This window comes from Elephantulus edwardii, unplaced genomic scaffold (assembly GCF_000299155.1).
Source record: "Elephantulus edwardii isolate Elephantulus edwardi_28Jun2011 unplaced genomic scaffold, EleEdw1.0 scaffold00266, whole genome shotgun sequence".
Classification (NCBI taxonomy): Eukaryota; Metazoa; Chordata; class Mammalia; order Macroscelidea; family Macroscelididae; genus Elephantulus; species Elephantulus edwardii.
The window spans coordinates 2,132,170-2,147,934 of NW_006400016.1; the positions used below are offsets into that span (position 1 = coordinate 2,132,170).

Below are 15,765 nucleotides of genomic sequence, written 5' to 3' on the forward strand. Positions count from 1 at the left end.
TATCTGAGGGGATGACCCTGGGTATCTGAGGGGATGACCCTGGGTATCTGAGGGGATGACCCTGGGTATCTGAGGGGATGACTCTGGTATCTGAGGGGATGACTCTGGTATCTGAGGGGATGACCTGGGTATCTGAGGGGACACCGTCCCACACTAGGGCCTGAGGGGAAAGCCCTGCCCTGGGTGTCTGAGAGGACATAACAAATCCTTGGGATCTGGGAAGAGACAGCTCAATCCTGGGGAGGGTCCGAGGGGACACAAGACCATGTGAGGGTTCTAATGGGGAGACCTCTGAGTTTCAGATCTTACCTTGGCAGATGGTTGCCAAGAAACGACCCCTGGGACAGTCACTGTGAGAGAGACATGGATGGACAGACAGAAGGAGAATGAGCAGGAGCTGGTGGGGCATCTCAGGGGCTGTGGGGATCCATGGTGTGTGCCCCCTCTGGCCCACAGCCCTCCTTACCACACAGAGATGACCTCAAGCAGCCTTCGGGCATGGGGCAGCCTTCCCTCATCCACACAGAAGAAGCCCAGTGTGCCATTGGCACCTGCTGTCCGCACGTCGAGCTCCGAGTGGGCCAGTGCCCTGGGCAGGGCAGTGGTCAGGCCTGTCCTCCCATCCCTCCCAGCTCGCAGCCCTCCCAGGGATGTCCCAGTACCTGAGGAAGCCCATTTCCTCACAGCCAAGCCCAGCCACTCTGGCGTTGGAGCGCGAGGAGCACAGCAGCCGCCACGTGCCTTCTGTCTCGTCAAACACAGTGAGCCGGGCATCCACTGGGCTGACCTGCACTGTAGAGCAACAGGACCGAGGCAGCCTGGTCAACCAGGTCCTGCCTCGTCTCCCCTTCTCCTCACATGTTCTCCTGCCAGCCTGTCCCATTTATGATTGTCAGTGGTTTCCAGAAGGGCACATAACTCAAAGTGTGACAATGAATGGACTTTGGCAGGTCCCAGTGAGAACCAGGGTGCCCTTTCTCTCTCCATGAGCAGGCTGGCTGCTCAAGAAGGCACGTCTAAAATTTGCTTGGACACTGGGGAAGAGGGAAACTTTCCACTCTGCTTCCAAGAAAATGGTGTGAAAGGCTGAAGCTGCTGGGGACCATCACTGCCCACAAGCGGGGAGAGGGCAGCCAATAGAGAGGAAAACCAAGAGAGAAGGCTGATATTTTTACAGCACCTGGATGCAGCCAGACCTGAAGTACTCACAGAATTGTCAGTTAAGTAAGACAATAATTTTTCCTATTCCATTTAGCTAACTTCTCCCCCTCCCCTTTTGTCTTTTGCAACTTGAAGACATCATATTGCCAAAATGTTTAAACCGTTGTCCCATCATCTTAAAACAAGTCTGTCTGTCTGTCCTCAAGGAGGTGCAACAGTGTGCACCTTAGAGGTAGGACGGTGACAGTTCCATGTCACATGCATCTCACGTATTGCTGGGAAAGAGAGGAAGATCTTCAAAGAGATGGATTGACACAGTGACTTTAAAAATGGACTTAAGAGTATCAAAGGTGGAGAGGATGGCACAGGATAGGGCAAGGTTCAGACCTGCTGCAACAGGGTGGCCATGAGACATGCTTGACTCAATGCACATAGCAAGTCTTTTTTTTTATTTCCATTCATCCATTATTGCACTTTTCTCCCCCCCTCCCAGTACACTACCCTCTTGGAAAAGTGAAAGAAAAATTCTTTCATTGTTTTACAATCCCTCCCCTCAGGTCCACTCCACTATGCAGCCTTCGCTCTGGACTCCTGTCATGACAAAAATACCGAATAAATTTCTCTCTTAAACAGTTTTCTCCCTCATCTGTTTCAATGCAGTACACATTATTGCACCCATCTTTCTCAGTCTCCCCCCAACCCCGAGGTCAGTCCTGTTTTACAACAGTGGCACCATGCAGTATTTGTCCTTTTGTGACCGAGATACCTCACTCAGCATAATGTCCTCTAGGGTCACCCATTTTGCATTATAGTGCATGAGTTCCTTGGTTTTCAATGCAGCATAGTATTCCATTGTGTGAATATACCACAGCTTCTTTATCCATTCATTTGTTGATGGGCATTTAGGTTGTTTCCAACTCCTTGCTATTGTGAACAAAGCCATGATAAACCTGGGTGTGTATAACATAGCAAGTCTTAAAACAAAAATAAGAATTGAAACAACAACAATATCTTTCCTGTAGATACACTGAGGCCTTAAGTATCCTAAAATCTCTCTGAATGGAAGAGCAAGTACTTATCCATTGACTGCACAAAAGATCATTAGATTGAGGGGGTGGGGGAGATATCACTGAAGACACAAGGTGACTTGGGAGGCTGGGGTGGGAAGAGACAGACTGGGTCGCTAAAGGCATCTTAACTAATTGTAACAAGAGGGGAGAACGAGGTAAGCAGGGAGGCTGAGGAGAGCTGAGCTGGCGAGAGACTGGCCTAGACCTGGTCAGGGCGCAGCGTGTGCTGAGAGCTGATGTTCCTCTCTCTCCCATCTCTGTTCTCAGCTGGTTGCTGGTTGTTGATGTTGCTGTTATGTTCCATTGAGTCAGAACAGACGCTTAGCTGATCCTCCAGCAGATTTTCAGAGGTGGTGAATGACACGGGAGGAGACTGTCCATCTTTCTCCCATGGAGCAGCTAGTGGATTCAAACCACATACTTTCAGATTGGCAGCACAACTTCTAACCACTAAGCCAACACAGCTCCCTAGTGATAGTTGGAGGTACTCTATACATATACCCAGGTCAGGTGACAGCCCTTAGGTGTCTGGCACACATGTCAGGACGTTTGAGACAGCGAACAATGTTCACAACAATGGCCATGCCAGATGAAAGACCCCAGTGGGTGAAAAGGATGGTGAACAGGACAGAAAAAGTATGGCAGGTGTGTGTAACCAGGCAACAAGGGCCACAAAGAAAAATAAAGCCTGATGGCAGGGGGTTGTTGACGTGGAAGATAAAATGTTCAACAACTGGAAAGAAAAACTTGTTAGGAGATGGTGCGGGAGCCAGATCTGCGGTCTGGAGCAGGTAAGAGTATCACATGAACAACAAACAAGGCAGAGGGAACAGCAAGTCCAAAGATGCAGAGGCTGGCGGGAGCATGTCTAGGGAATAGCAAGGTGCTCTCACGGAGCAATGGCAGGCCTGTCTGTTTTCTGGAGTGAGGTGCACTCACGGGGGGGGGGGGCAGGCTCCAAGCTAGGGAAGACCCTGCTCTGATACAGGAACAGTGCGTTGGGGCTGAGAACAAAAAGATCGGGGGCAGGGGGAGGCCATTGTGTTGGTCCTGATGGGAGAGAGAGAAGATGGGGCCAGAGTCTGGGCAGTGGAGGGAAAGAAGAGTTTAGATCCTGGAAAGACATGGTAGATGTAGTCAACAGCATTTGCTAACACACTGGGGATGGATGTGAAGGAGGAAGCGACCAAGCAAGAAAGAGCTTGAGGTCTTGGTCCCAGGAAGGACGAGATGGGGAAGGTGGGGAGGGCTTGCAGCAAACTCAGATATGCATCTCTGCCTTTTTCTCATGGCCTCTGGTGCAACTGAGTCTGGTGCAAGACCACTTATGCTTCCTCTTGGGAGAAACATAAAGGTATGCCACTCTGTGGCTCATAATGAATTATGCAGGCACTGAGGAGAATGGGTTCTCCAGATCTACTTAACTGCTCATATAGAACCTGTAGATGAATGAAAAAGCAGTTGTTCAAAGAGAACAAAAGGAAAGTGCCTGGTTTAAAATCAGGAAAGGTGTCCATCAAGATTGTATCCTTTTTCAACACCTATTCAAATATGTATGCTGAGCAATTAATTTAAGATAATCTAAAATAATTGCTCTGCAATTAATTTAAGAAGCTGGGCCATATGAAGAAGAATATGTCATCAGGACTGAAGAAAGACTCATCAACAACCTGCATGATGCAGATGGGACTACCTTGCTTGCTGAAAGTAAAGAGGACTTGAAGCATTTGCTGAAGGGGATCAAGGATTACAGACATCAGTATGGATTACACCTCAAAATCAAGAAAACAACAATCCTCACAACTGGACCAATAGGAAATATCATGGTAGATGGAGGAAGACTGAAGCTGTCAAGAATTTCATTTCACTTAGCTCTCATGGATGCATTAGTCAAGAAAGCAAACGGCATAATCACATAGGGCAAATAAGTGACATAGTACATTGAACTATTTAAACTCTTTAAAGTACTAAAGAACAAAAATATCATTTTAAAGATGAAGGTGTGCCTTACCTAAATGATATTTTTTAAATTTTATATGCATGTTGATGCTAAACCTATACTTGGACCAGGAGGCAGTCCTCAGAACAGAACAAGAAAACACTATGGTTCAAAATTAGGAAAGGAGTGCATCAGGGATGCATCCTGTCTTCATAACTCTTCAACCTATATGCTGAAAAAAGCATTCAGGAGGCTGGACTTTATGAGGAGGAATGCAGCATCAGGATTGGAGGAAGATTCATCAATGACATACATTATGCAGATGACACAACCTTGTTTGCCGAAACTGAGAAGGATCTGAAGCATTTGCTGCAGAAGGTCAAGGACTGTAGTCTTCTACGTGGGTTGAAGGTCATCATTAAGACGATAAAGATTCTCCCCACTGGGCCAATTGGAAGAACCATGATAGATGGAGAAGAGATTGTGGTTTTTAACAATTTCAGCATATTCAGCTCCACAATCAACATTGTTGGCACCAGCAGTCAAGAAATCAAAAGATGATTTGCTTTGTGGAAATCTGCTGTCAGACACTTTTCCAAAGTGCTAAAAAAGTAACAATGTCAGTGTGATGTGCCTGATCAGGCCATAATCTTCACAATTATGTGTTACGCATGAGAGAGCTGGACAATGACTAGAGACAAAAGAAGGAGAATTGATGCCTTTGAGCTGTGGTGCTGAGAAGAGTGTTGAGCATACCATGGACTGCCTAGAGAGAACAAGCAGGTTTATCCTAGAGAGGCTGTTCCTCGGAGGCAAGGATTTTGAGGCTCTGTCTCACATACTTGAAGCATGTGGCCACGAGGGACCAGTCCTTGGAGAAGGATATCATGCTTGGAAGGGTAGAGGGACAGCGCAGGACAGGAAGACCCAGAATGAGATAGATTGACACAGTAACTGGGGCAAGGGGGGTAGGTGTATCGAAGACAGTGAGGCTGGCTCAGGAGAGGGCAAAGTTCAGAGCTAGTGCACAGGGTTGCTATGAGTCGTAGGCGACTCAATGGCACATAACAACAACAACATATGCATGTGCAAGCGGGACAATAACTAAGGAAGGCCAAATAATTGATGCCTTTGAATGGTGGTATTGGCAACTAATATTAAATATATCACGGAATGCCAAAAGAATAAACAAATCCATCTTTGAAGAAGTGCACCAAGGCGCTTCTTAGAGGCAAGGACAAGGAAATTTCATATATTTTGGGCATATTGTCAGGAGGCATAGTCCCTGGGAAAGGACATCATGCTTGGAAAAGTTGAGGGACAGTGGAAAAGATCTTCAGTGAGATGAACTGGCATGGTAATGCAACCATGAACTTGAGCAAAGCGGAGATGGTGAGGATGGTGCAGCTCTGGCCTGCTTTCTGTACCTGGGAGTCCTCATGAACTGAAGCTGACCCCGCAGCACCTGCGAACAACACAGCGAGGCCACACGCACCGAACTACCTCCACTATCTTCAGCCTCAGAGATGTGAGAACTCAGCCCGACCGAGGCCCTGCTATAACCCCGTCCTAGGTCACATGCCCTCCTTGCCTCAACATCAATGAGGACCTCACGCCACCCCTCCGAGGCCACAGTCTTGTCCAGGTGAGGCTGCTGACGTCTATAGAGACGGAGGGGCTTGGCCCATATCCCACAGCACGTAAGAAGCAGCCAGAGGGTTTGAATTCAGGCCTGAGTGACGTCAAACCGAAACTTTTAAATTTTAAATTCTCTCAAGTGACTTCCTTCCTGTGGGGTAAACACAGCTCAGCAGTAGTGACACTGACTGTGTTCTGGGGTCACTGAGAGCCACAGAGACCCCGTGGAGGTAGGCTGGTTCCAACTCAACAGCAAAGAGAGAGGCTGACTGGGGAGTGTGATGGCCTTGAATCAATTTTTACACCCATCTTACAGGTGCGGAAACTGAGGCTTTAAGAGGTACTCAGCTAAGAAGTGGCAAAGGGACATCTGAGCCCACCACACTGACCTGCACGCTGCCGGCTTCCTCAGCTGTGGATCTTCCCGGTCCCCTGCTCAACCTGTCCACAGGCAGCGGAATCTCCTCGTCTGCTTGTTTTAACTACGACCCCCAGCTCCAGGAGCAAGGCTAAGCACTGTCGACTACCTCACGCCCTCTGGGGATTTGAAGCACCAGCTGGGGATGGAGGTGGATTCTGAGTCTAAAATGACTTCTAACTATTCCAGAAATAGCATTTCCAGAAAGGAGCAGGTTTTAAAGAAGAAGTATATCACCTTATGTGTACTGGGGGTGGGCAGGCTCCAATTATTTTTTTTAAAGCCACATGTTATGCCACTGTTTTTCTCTCTTTTTTTTAACTCCTCTTTTATCCTTTGTGGTTCTTTATGCAACATGGAAAGTGTGTTCTGGGTCACCTGGCTTACATATCAAATTGTCTGATATATTTAGAGGTGTGAGAAATCCAAGGAAAATGAGGTGGGAATAGAACTGTGTCTGCAGTTTTGGGTTTTTTTTTTTGTGGTTAGCTTTTAGGTTTGGGGAATTTTATTGTTGTTGTTGTTTCCTTTGTGATGTCTCAAGGTCTTGGAAAAACTCAAGTACAACTGAAGGACAAAGCTTTAGCGAGAGTCTGGTCTGAACCACAGGCAAGCTGCTTTGCAACTAGACACCTCACGATGATGTAGTGATCTTGTTCACCAATCCTTGCATTTAGCTATTAAGCTGAGACTTCTTGACCACCTACTATGTGCCAGGTACTATCTGGAGCAGCCTACAAAATGCCTCTCACTTCCTGGAATCCACCAGAAATTAATTGTGAGTGTCAGGACAGTTTTACTAGAAGCAGAGGAGACAGTCTTGGGGTAGAGAATGTCTGGGAGTCTGGGAATCCCAGAAGGCCTTGCACAAGAAAGTTAAGACTTAGAGGGTATAAAGCAAAAAGCCAACATCATGAGTTGGTTAAAAATGTCCAGTTCTCACTTGATGATTCTTACCCCAGTTTTCAGATGAGGATGGAACTCTGGCGGCCTGTTGGGAAAGGAGCTGGCATGTGGTTCCAGTCCACCAGCTAGTTCACAGAAGACAGACAGTCTCCTCTCATGTGATTTACAGACTCTAAAAACCCACTCGAAGGCCAGCCATGAACCAGCTCCAACTAACAACACGTAACAACAACATTACTGAGGAGGAAAACTGAGGCTCAGAGAAGGTAAGGACTCTGCATGGTATGAAGCCCCACAACCCTGGAGTGTGTGGACCCCAAGTTATGCTATCATTATGGCGGTCCTTGAATCTTACAGCCACTCTGGGAGGTACAGACCATTTTTATACTCATCTTACAGATATGGAAACTGAAGCTTAGAGAGTCACACAGTGGAGAAAGTGCAGGACAAAAGCTGAAAGGAATGGAGGCTTTGGTGCAGGAAGGAGTTGGTCAACAGAGAGAGAGAGCCCCATAGGTAGGTCTAAGGTGAGAGTGAGGAAAGGACCAGCATGTAGGCCTTGGGGGCTGCGGTGAGGAGCCCTCTTCTTGTCCTGATGACATGGAGATCACATAATGGCTTTCAGCAGAGCCTCATCCCCTTGCTCAGCCACCCACTCTCCAGGTTCTTGGATCCAAAAGCTGGCTTCCCTGGGCCTCAGTTTCCCCACCAGAAAAACAAGGGTTATGGTAATAGCTCCAACTTTACAAGGCTGCAGCCAGGACCCGGCATATAGTAGGCCTTTCACATGACAACTAATTGAGTGGCTTCTTCAGAAACAGGAGAGTATACTAATTAGACATTAGGGCCAAGCCCTGAATGAGAAGTTCAAATCCTAGCCCAGCCAGTCCCTTGCTCTGTGACCTGGTAGCCTGCTCAGCCTGGTAAGCCAGGCCCCCCACATTCAAACGGGCTGTGGAGATGATTTAATGAAATGATTCCCATAAAGGTCTGAGGTCTGGGCTTGACACAGGTTCTGTCAGTATAAGTAAGAATGATTCATACTGATATTGGCTTTTCTTGTTTGAATCATCAATGCTTCTCTTAATGTGGGCTGAACCCTTTATGGAATTAGGTGAGGCTCACGGACACAAAATATATATTGGGCTCTGATAGCCAGGCATCCCCAGCCTGCTTTACTCACCTGGATACAGCGGCTCCTGGTCACTCTTGAGCAGAACGGTCACTGCAGAGAAGGCAGAGGTGAAGGCGAGCCGGCTGGGGGCCCCTGGGACAGTGGGAGGGAGAGGCGCAGGGCCAGCTCTCACCAATGGCCCAAGATGCAGCCCCGATGCCCACGAGCAGCAGCAGAGTCCCCGCGATTAGAGCCGCCACCTTGGATCCAGAGCAGCATGGCACAGTCCGGCCACCTACAACAGACACCATGCCGAGGCCACTGCCAGGCCTGTCCTCACCACTGGGCCCCGGGCCAGCTCTGCCTGCACCTCCCGACGACGATGCCTGGGCCTGCTGTGCCCGAGGCCCAGCTCACTAGGGCCAAACAGGGAGCAGGGTGGTCTCTCCCCTCTGCCACAGGGTCAAGCAGGTGTCCAGCACTTCCAGAGGTGTCCCTCTGGGAAGGGGCCATGACTAGGGCAGACACCACCCTGCCTCCACAGGAAATGCCACGTCCTCAGTGACACTGCACTTTTGTATCTTCTGTCACCATGCGCTGTCTGTTCTAGGACCTCTCATTTTTGCTGACTTTCCCAGGGACCTCGGGGCCCATTTCATATAATCCCATTGCCACATTTTGCCTTGTTGTTGTCAACTCTGCCCACTGTGTCCCTCCACTAAGACCAGCTCCAAGTTCAAAGTCACCTCTGAAGGTTGAGAACCAATGTATGGAAATTTGCCAGCCTTGTTTCAAAACAGCAGCCTCATTCTTGCCTCGCTGGTACTTTGGGCAGGTGGTTTCATCTCTTTGAACCTCAGCTTCCTCACCTGTTAAATGGGCATCCTCCCAGCCCTCACCTTTAAAGCTCTGCCAAATAATAATCAAGTTCTTATCAGATGCTTTTTTAAAAAAAATTTTTACACATTACTTGCTATTCACCAAAGAGTTGGACAATGACTAGGGATGATAGAAGGAGAGTTGATGCCTTTGAGCTGTGGTGCTAGAGTACTGAATATACAACATGGACGGCTAAGAGAACAAACAGGTTTGTCCTGGAGAGGGTGAAGGCAGGCTGCTCCTTGGAGGCAAGGATTCTGAAGCTTCATCTGACATACTTTAATTAATCCCCTTTTCCCCCTGCACATTCTCATCCCTCTGCCTCCAGCTTCTCCCACCCTTCTTGGATCCTTATACTCATTCTATAATAATGCTTCTATATAATAGTTATTGTTGTAGGACTGAGTTCACTCAGCATACTGCTCTCCAGTCCCTCCCAAGTTACATAATAATTTACAAAATCATTGCTCAGATGTTTATTATACCAAACACTGCTCTAAATACATCTACACTGGCCTTATCATTGTGATTCTCGTATTTCAGATCTGGAAAACTTAGGCTCGGCCATGTAGCGTTACCTGCCCAAAGTGACTCAGCCAGGAGGGGGCAGATGTGGGACAGCAGCTCACGTGGATAACCACTGGGTAATACGACCTCTCTGTTCTGTAATGCCTGGTCTACAGCAAGTGCTTAGTAAGTGCTTTCTAAATCAGCAGTTATATAGTAAGTACTAAGAAACTCGCTTCACCACTCTGAACCTATTTTGTCACTGGCAAACTCAACGCCGTCGAGTTAGAACCAACCAGAGCTCATCCTAACTGGATTTGCATGGAAGGAGACTGCCTTTCTCCTAAGGAGTAACTGTGGATTCGAACCACGAGAGAGGCACTGCCTTGGGTTCTCTGTGAATTGCACCACCAGAGCCCCCTTCGGTCATTGGTAAAATGGAGCTTTTTCTACTCTTTGTCCTGCTGTGTCTTCACGATATGCCAGCACCCTTCCAGACTGAGGACAAACTCAAAAGCAGGGCTGATGAGATGCTCTCCCTGGAAACTTACATTCCCCCATTTGTAAGCAGGTGAGGAAAGCAGAGATGAGTGAATGAGCCCTGTAATTTCTACAGTGTGGCCAAGGTTATGAAGAAAATGATGCAGGTGGGGATGGGAGCAGCAGGCCAGGCTTCCATCAAGAAGTGGCTTTTGAGCTAAGCCAGCCAAGCAACAATCTCAAGACTGGCCCTGAACAAGAACAAACAGGATGTTAGACGGCTAGAGAAGGAGGTCAAGATAGCTTGAGTGGGCCAACATGGCATGTGCAAGGCTCTTCCAAGCCTGTGAGAACTACATCTCCCACTGGAGTCTGTGGTAGTAGCGGTGGCAGGTACAGGGCCAGAACAGAGTGGTCTGGAACCTTCTTGGACCTGCCATTGCCTAGGTGTTTTAATGTTAGAGTCCAGACTTTCACACTGAGGCTTGGGAGGGCCCCAACAGGTCAGTCCAGCCCAGTCTCTGCTGTTTGGCCCTTGGGAGGTGCTATCAATTTTGCCCTCCTGTCATCTTCCTGGCTCCAGGTGGGGCTCTTTCTCTCAGATGTGCCTTCCAGGGCTTTAGGCTGCTCATAGTCCATCCTGGGGTGTCTGCTGTGTCTAGTAGGACAGAGAACATCACCATCCTGTGTATCCCAGGGTGGGAGGAAGCTGAAGAACCTCCTTGCATGACCTCCAATTTAGGGGAGTTCAGGCAACTCCAAAACAGCTGCCTCTCGTAGGCCAGGAAGATTCTTGATCTGCAATTCTATTGAGAGATACATCCACGCTTGGTGTCTGTGCTGGGGCAGGAAGTATCTGCTCGTGTGGCATGAGATACACTCACGTGATGAATCTTTGCTGGGACAGGAAGTGTCTTCATCTGTGGAAGTGAGGCACCCTCATCTCAAGATTATTTGAGAGAAATAAAGGCTCTTCTGTCAGGTAAACCCATTTCTCCTTTCAGAACTCTGCTCTCTGCTTCTTTGGGCACCTCCTCATTACCCACTTTTCTCAGGACAGTTCTCCTATCTCCATCACTGGGCTGTGAAGACCCTCACAGGGGACATATTTGACGCTGTGTCTTTATAAATCTACTTAACTGATAACTCCATACCTCTTAATTTTAAATTATCCCTCAGTCATTGCCCTAAGGAACAGCAAATTAAATTTCTTCTGTTCTGCAGCCTTCATGGATTGAAGCTCAACACAAAAAACAAAAAAACAAAGATTCTCACCACCGGGCTGACTGGCAGCATCACATTGGGTGAGGAAGGGCTTGAGATTGTTGACAGCTTCAGTTTGCTTGGCTCTACAATCAACACTTTTGGTACCAGCAGCCAGAAAATTAAGACAAATTGCATTAGAAAAGTCTGCTGTCAGAGACCTCTCCGAGGTATTGAGAAGCAATATTTCAGTCTGGAGACTAAGGTGCACCTGATATAGGCTATGACTAGGGAGGATAGAAGAAGAATTGATGTCTTTGAGCTGTGGTGCTGGAGAAGAGTATTGAAAATACCATGGACTGCTAAAAGAATAAACAGATTCATCCTGGAGAGGGTGAAGCTAGGCTGCTTCTTGGAGGCAAGGATTCTGAAGCTCCGTCTGACATACTTTGGACATGTTGCAAAGTGGGATCAGTCCTTGGAGAGGGACGTCATGCTTCAGAGGGTGGAGGGACAGCACAGAGAGGAAGACCCTCGATGAGGTGGATTGATTCAGTCACTGGGTTAATAGGGAGAGATGTGTCAGAGACAGTAAGACTGGCAAAGGATAGAGAGCAGGGTTTAAGGCTGTTGTACACAGGGCCACTATAAGTTGCAAGCACGATGGCACATAACAACCACCACCCCTCTACTTAACCCCGAAGCCTGGTTCTGACCTCCCCTTCTTCACTCCCCGCTCCAAGCCCCATTCCACCTCCATAGCTTTCTTTTCTCCTCTGATTCAGCCTTGGACTATTTCTTTGGATCTTGGGTCCTAAGGCTTCCCAGACATGTTCTTTTTTGGGACAGCTCTGAAGTCTTTCACATCCCCACTGGTCTCAATTTCCCCCCGAATTTGTACTTTCCCTTAACTCCCATGTCAAGGGTTCTTATTTCCAAGGCTACCCCTATTCTCAGGACATCTTCCGTCTCTAGACCTCTAGAGCGTCTCTCCTACCCACCTCCCTTGCCCTAACCATGCTTTGCTTAGTTCCATCTTCTCCTTTGGCTCCAGGCTTCACTTTTGCCTCCTGGTCCACTCTCCACACAGAAGTCAGAGGGGCCCTCCTACAGTCCATATCTAACCCTGCTCCTTCTCTGCCTAGACCCCTAACTGACTTCCCAATGCCCCTGGGATAGGCCAAGACCCTCCACCCAGCATCTCCAGCCCCTCTAAGACACAGGAGAGCTTTTAGAGACTTGAGGGTTGAATGTAGGTTCCCCTCCCCAAGTCCCCAGGCAGCCTTCATTATCCGATAGCACTTCCAAACAGCCACCAAAATCACTTATTCATCTCACTGCCATCAGGCTGGAAGCTACGCAGAACTGACCCTCCACTAGGTTACTCTAAACCATACAGGAGATTGTCCATCTCTTTCTCTCGGAACCACTGGTGGATTCGCACTGCCAGAGTGGCATGGATTAGAAATGCATCATCAGAGTTCTCTAGGGAGTTCTGGTGGTCTAGTGTTAAGAGTTCAAATCCACCAGCTGCTCCAAGGAGAAGGATGGGAAATCTCCTCCCATGTGATTTACTGCCTCTGAAACCCCGCTGGACAGTCAGCTATGGGGTTGGTTCCGATTTGATGGTATACACAACAATAACCTCAGAGTTCTCAGGAACCAAAATAACCAAAACCACAGAACGAGGAACGCAGAAACAAAGCATAACCGGACTGCCATCTAGTGGACAAACTCGGTGCCGCTAAGGAAAAGGTCCATGTTGTTACTGTTGTCTGGGGGGCGGGGTGACCCGCAACAACACAAAAAAAGCCCAGACAGGTGTGGATCCAACAACTTGCCTACCTCACCTCCCTCCTGACTCCATTTTCAATGTTACCTCCAGAAGAATCGGAACGGCAGCAGTGTGTCAGCTTTCAATATTAGGCACACTGCGCCCTGCGCCTGACACACCCTACCCCACTCCTCCTTTGAACAGTAACTCAAGTAACACCTCCTTCAGCTCCAAGTCCCTAAGCAGCACCTTGGGTGTACTTCAATACAAAAATAGCAACACAAACTCCAGCAGCAGCAGCAGCAGCAGCAGCAGCAGGAGGCAGTGGTTCTCAGACCTGCATGTCAACACACTGTCCACAGCTTTCCTGAGGAAAACTCATCCATCAACCCTTCCCCGTTCACAGGAAAGGAGGCCCAAGGAGCAGCCCACCTGCCCCAGGGGACTCACCACATAAGGATAACATAGGGGCTTCTCAGTGCCTATGTCAAGGTGTACCTCCCTTGACCCTTCCAGAACCCCCCAAACCATTGGGACACGCTCGACCCCACTCAGCTACGTGTTCTCCACGTTGCTAGTCATCATCCCGGACCTCTTCTGTGTCCATGTATGTCTGTTTATCCACAGCTCCCAGTCCTGTTATCTCTGGTCAGTCAGCTCCAGGAAGGAAAACACCCAGAGTGACAGGTCTCTGCATGCACCTACTCCGCCAGCCCGAGTATGGCCACCCGAGTCCCACCTAGAGAGAAGCTGCTGGGTTCCAGGGCTGAACTGCCCACCGTGCTGAGGTATCTCCCTGTCATTGCTGTCAAGTCAGAACTGGCCCAGAGCTGACCTTCCAGAAGGTTCTCAGAGGCTGTAACTCGCATGGGAAGAGACTGCCCCCCCTTCCTTCCGAGGAACAGCTGGTAGATTCAAACTGCCTGCTTTTGGGTTGGCAACACAGCGCCTTATGCACTAGGCCACCAAAGAAATCCAGACCCACACTCAGCCAGCACTCTAGCATATCAATGTACATGCCCCAGTTTACAAAAGAAGAAACGGAGGCCCAGAGAATGGAAGGGTCTGGTTCGAGGGCACTCAGCTGGCAGTGGTATCACGGAGGACTGAACCCAGGTAACTAGGCTCCAAGCAGGAGGTTGGAGACACCCCAGCTGAAGGAGACAGAAAGGCAACGTTGGTCCTTAATCTGACCTCTCCCATCGTGTCCATCGTGGGAAGGATGGAGGGAAAGCGGTCATCTGAAGTCCACTTGAGGACTGACAAGATCTCATGTGCCAGCCGCTCAGCGGGGCCATTTCTCTGTCACCCTGGGGTGCTTTCTCAGCCGTTCTCTCTCTTCCATCCATTCAGGCCGAGTCCAAAGTTCCCTTTCTGCTCTTTTGCCCACAGAGCCAGCAGGTGAGAGGGACCTCTAGGATCTCTGGGGTTGCTGGGTCCCTCTGTCACCCCAGTTGTAATTTACCCTGTCCCTCAGGCCAGCATCCCATGTGTGGCCCACGCTCCCAACGACCATGTGGAGGTGGTATTGGCATGCACGTCTGACCCCAGAGGGTTCTGGAGCCCAGAGAAATGGTGTCACTTGCACAAGGTCACACAGCAAAAGAAACCCAAAGTGGCAGGAGTAGCTTCAGAGGCAGGCTCTCTGTCAGACTCCTGAGTCTGTGCCCTTCACCACAATGACTATAGTCTCTCCTCATTAGTCCCAAGCAGGGTCAGAGTGAGCAGAGAAATCAAGAGGGGAAGAGGGGAAACTGAGGCACGACACCCAGGAATGTCACACGAGGCAGTAGGGAAACAGGTGGAGGCACCGCCCTCAGGAATGTCAGTTAATTTCTAATCAAGTGGAGGAAGCCCCAGTAGAGGGTGGGAAGAGGAGGGAGGGGGACTCAGAGAGAGAGGGGGCTCTGAGGGTGGAGGGCTGAGAAGAGAGGCGAGGGCCCAGGCAGAGCCAAAGCAGGGGCTTTGGGAAAGGGGCACTCACCCTCCTTCTCCGCCATGTCACGGCCTCTTGTTAATGATTCCCCCGCTGACCTCCGGGGCCCGGGGCGGGACCTGTGGGGAGATGGCCAGGGAGGCAGGGCCTTTAGGGGGGAGGCCTGGCCCAGCCCTGGTGCCCCCAGTCCCAGGCTCCCATCCAGGGAGGCTGGAGAGACTGGGCTCTGGCCAGGGCACGCCGTGATCACGGATGCAGACTGGGCTGGGTTCAAGGATGGGGTCAGTGTCTGACCAGTGGCCAGTGGGGCCGTCCAGATTTGCCCAAGCAGGAGCAGGACTCCTGTTTCTAAATATTGGAAAAGGGAACTGGGAGACCAAACTATGCGTCTGAGGGAAGACAGGTTTGGGGATGCTGAACTTCTGGGTCTGAGGTAGGAGGCCTGAACTTCTAGGTCTCACAAAGGAAGGGTTTGGGGTCAACACTCGTGGATCTGAAGATGCAAAAAAGTAAGGTCCCAACTCCTGCATCTGAGGAGCTGGAAGGGCGGCGAGGAGTCGGAGAGACTTCTGACCCTCCGAAGCAGAACAAGGGGCCGGTTAGGCAGTGAGGGGACCCTGTCCTCTGGCCCAGAACTGTGATTTGGGTTACTTACCCTGGGGTCCGGCAGGTGGGGATAGAGCTGTGTGATGGTGCAGGTCTAGGGCCAGTCTCCCAGTCTGGGCGGGAGCATGGTGCCC

At 49.6% G+C, this 15,765-nt stretch overlaps 1 protein-coding gene across 1 annotated transcript in view; it reads right to left on the bottom strand.

The window, feature by feature from the left end:
- The window catches only part of HPN (hepsin), a 23,602-nt gene extending 7,837 nt beyond the window's left edge, over nt 1-15,765 (bottom strand). Inside the window, exons 1-7 of the mRNA XM_006899685.1 lie at nt 15,681-15,765; nt 15,074-15,144; nt 8,440-8,541; nt 8,316-8,357; nt 663-792; nt 467-589; nt 310-350 (exon numbers count right to left, since the gene is read on the bottom strand). Of these exons, the coding sequence (XP_006899747.1) occupies nt 310-350; nt 467-589; nt 663-792; nt 8,316-8,357; nt 8,440-8,541; nt 15,074-15,089 (454 nt within the window). The 5' untranslated portion in view covers nt 15,090-15,144; nt 15,681-15,765. The remainder of the gene's footprint in view (nt 1-309; nt 351-466; nt 590-662; nt 793-8,315; nt 8,358-8,439; nt 8,542-15,073; nt 15,145-15,680) is intronic.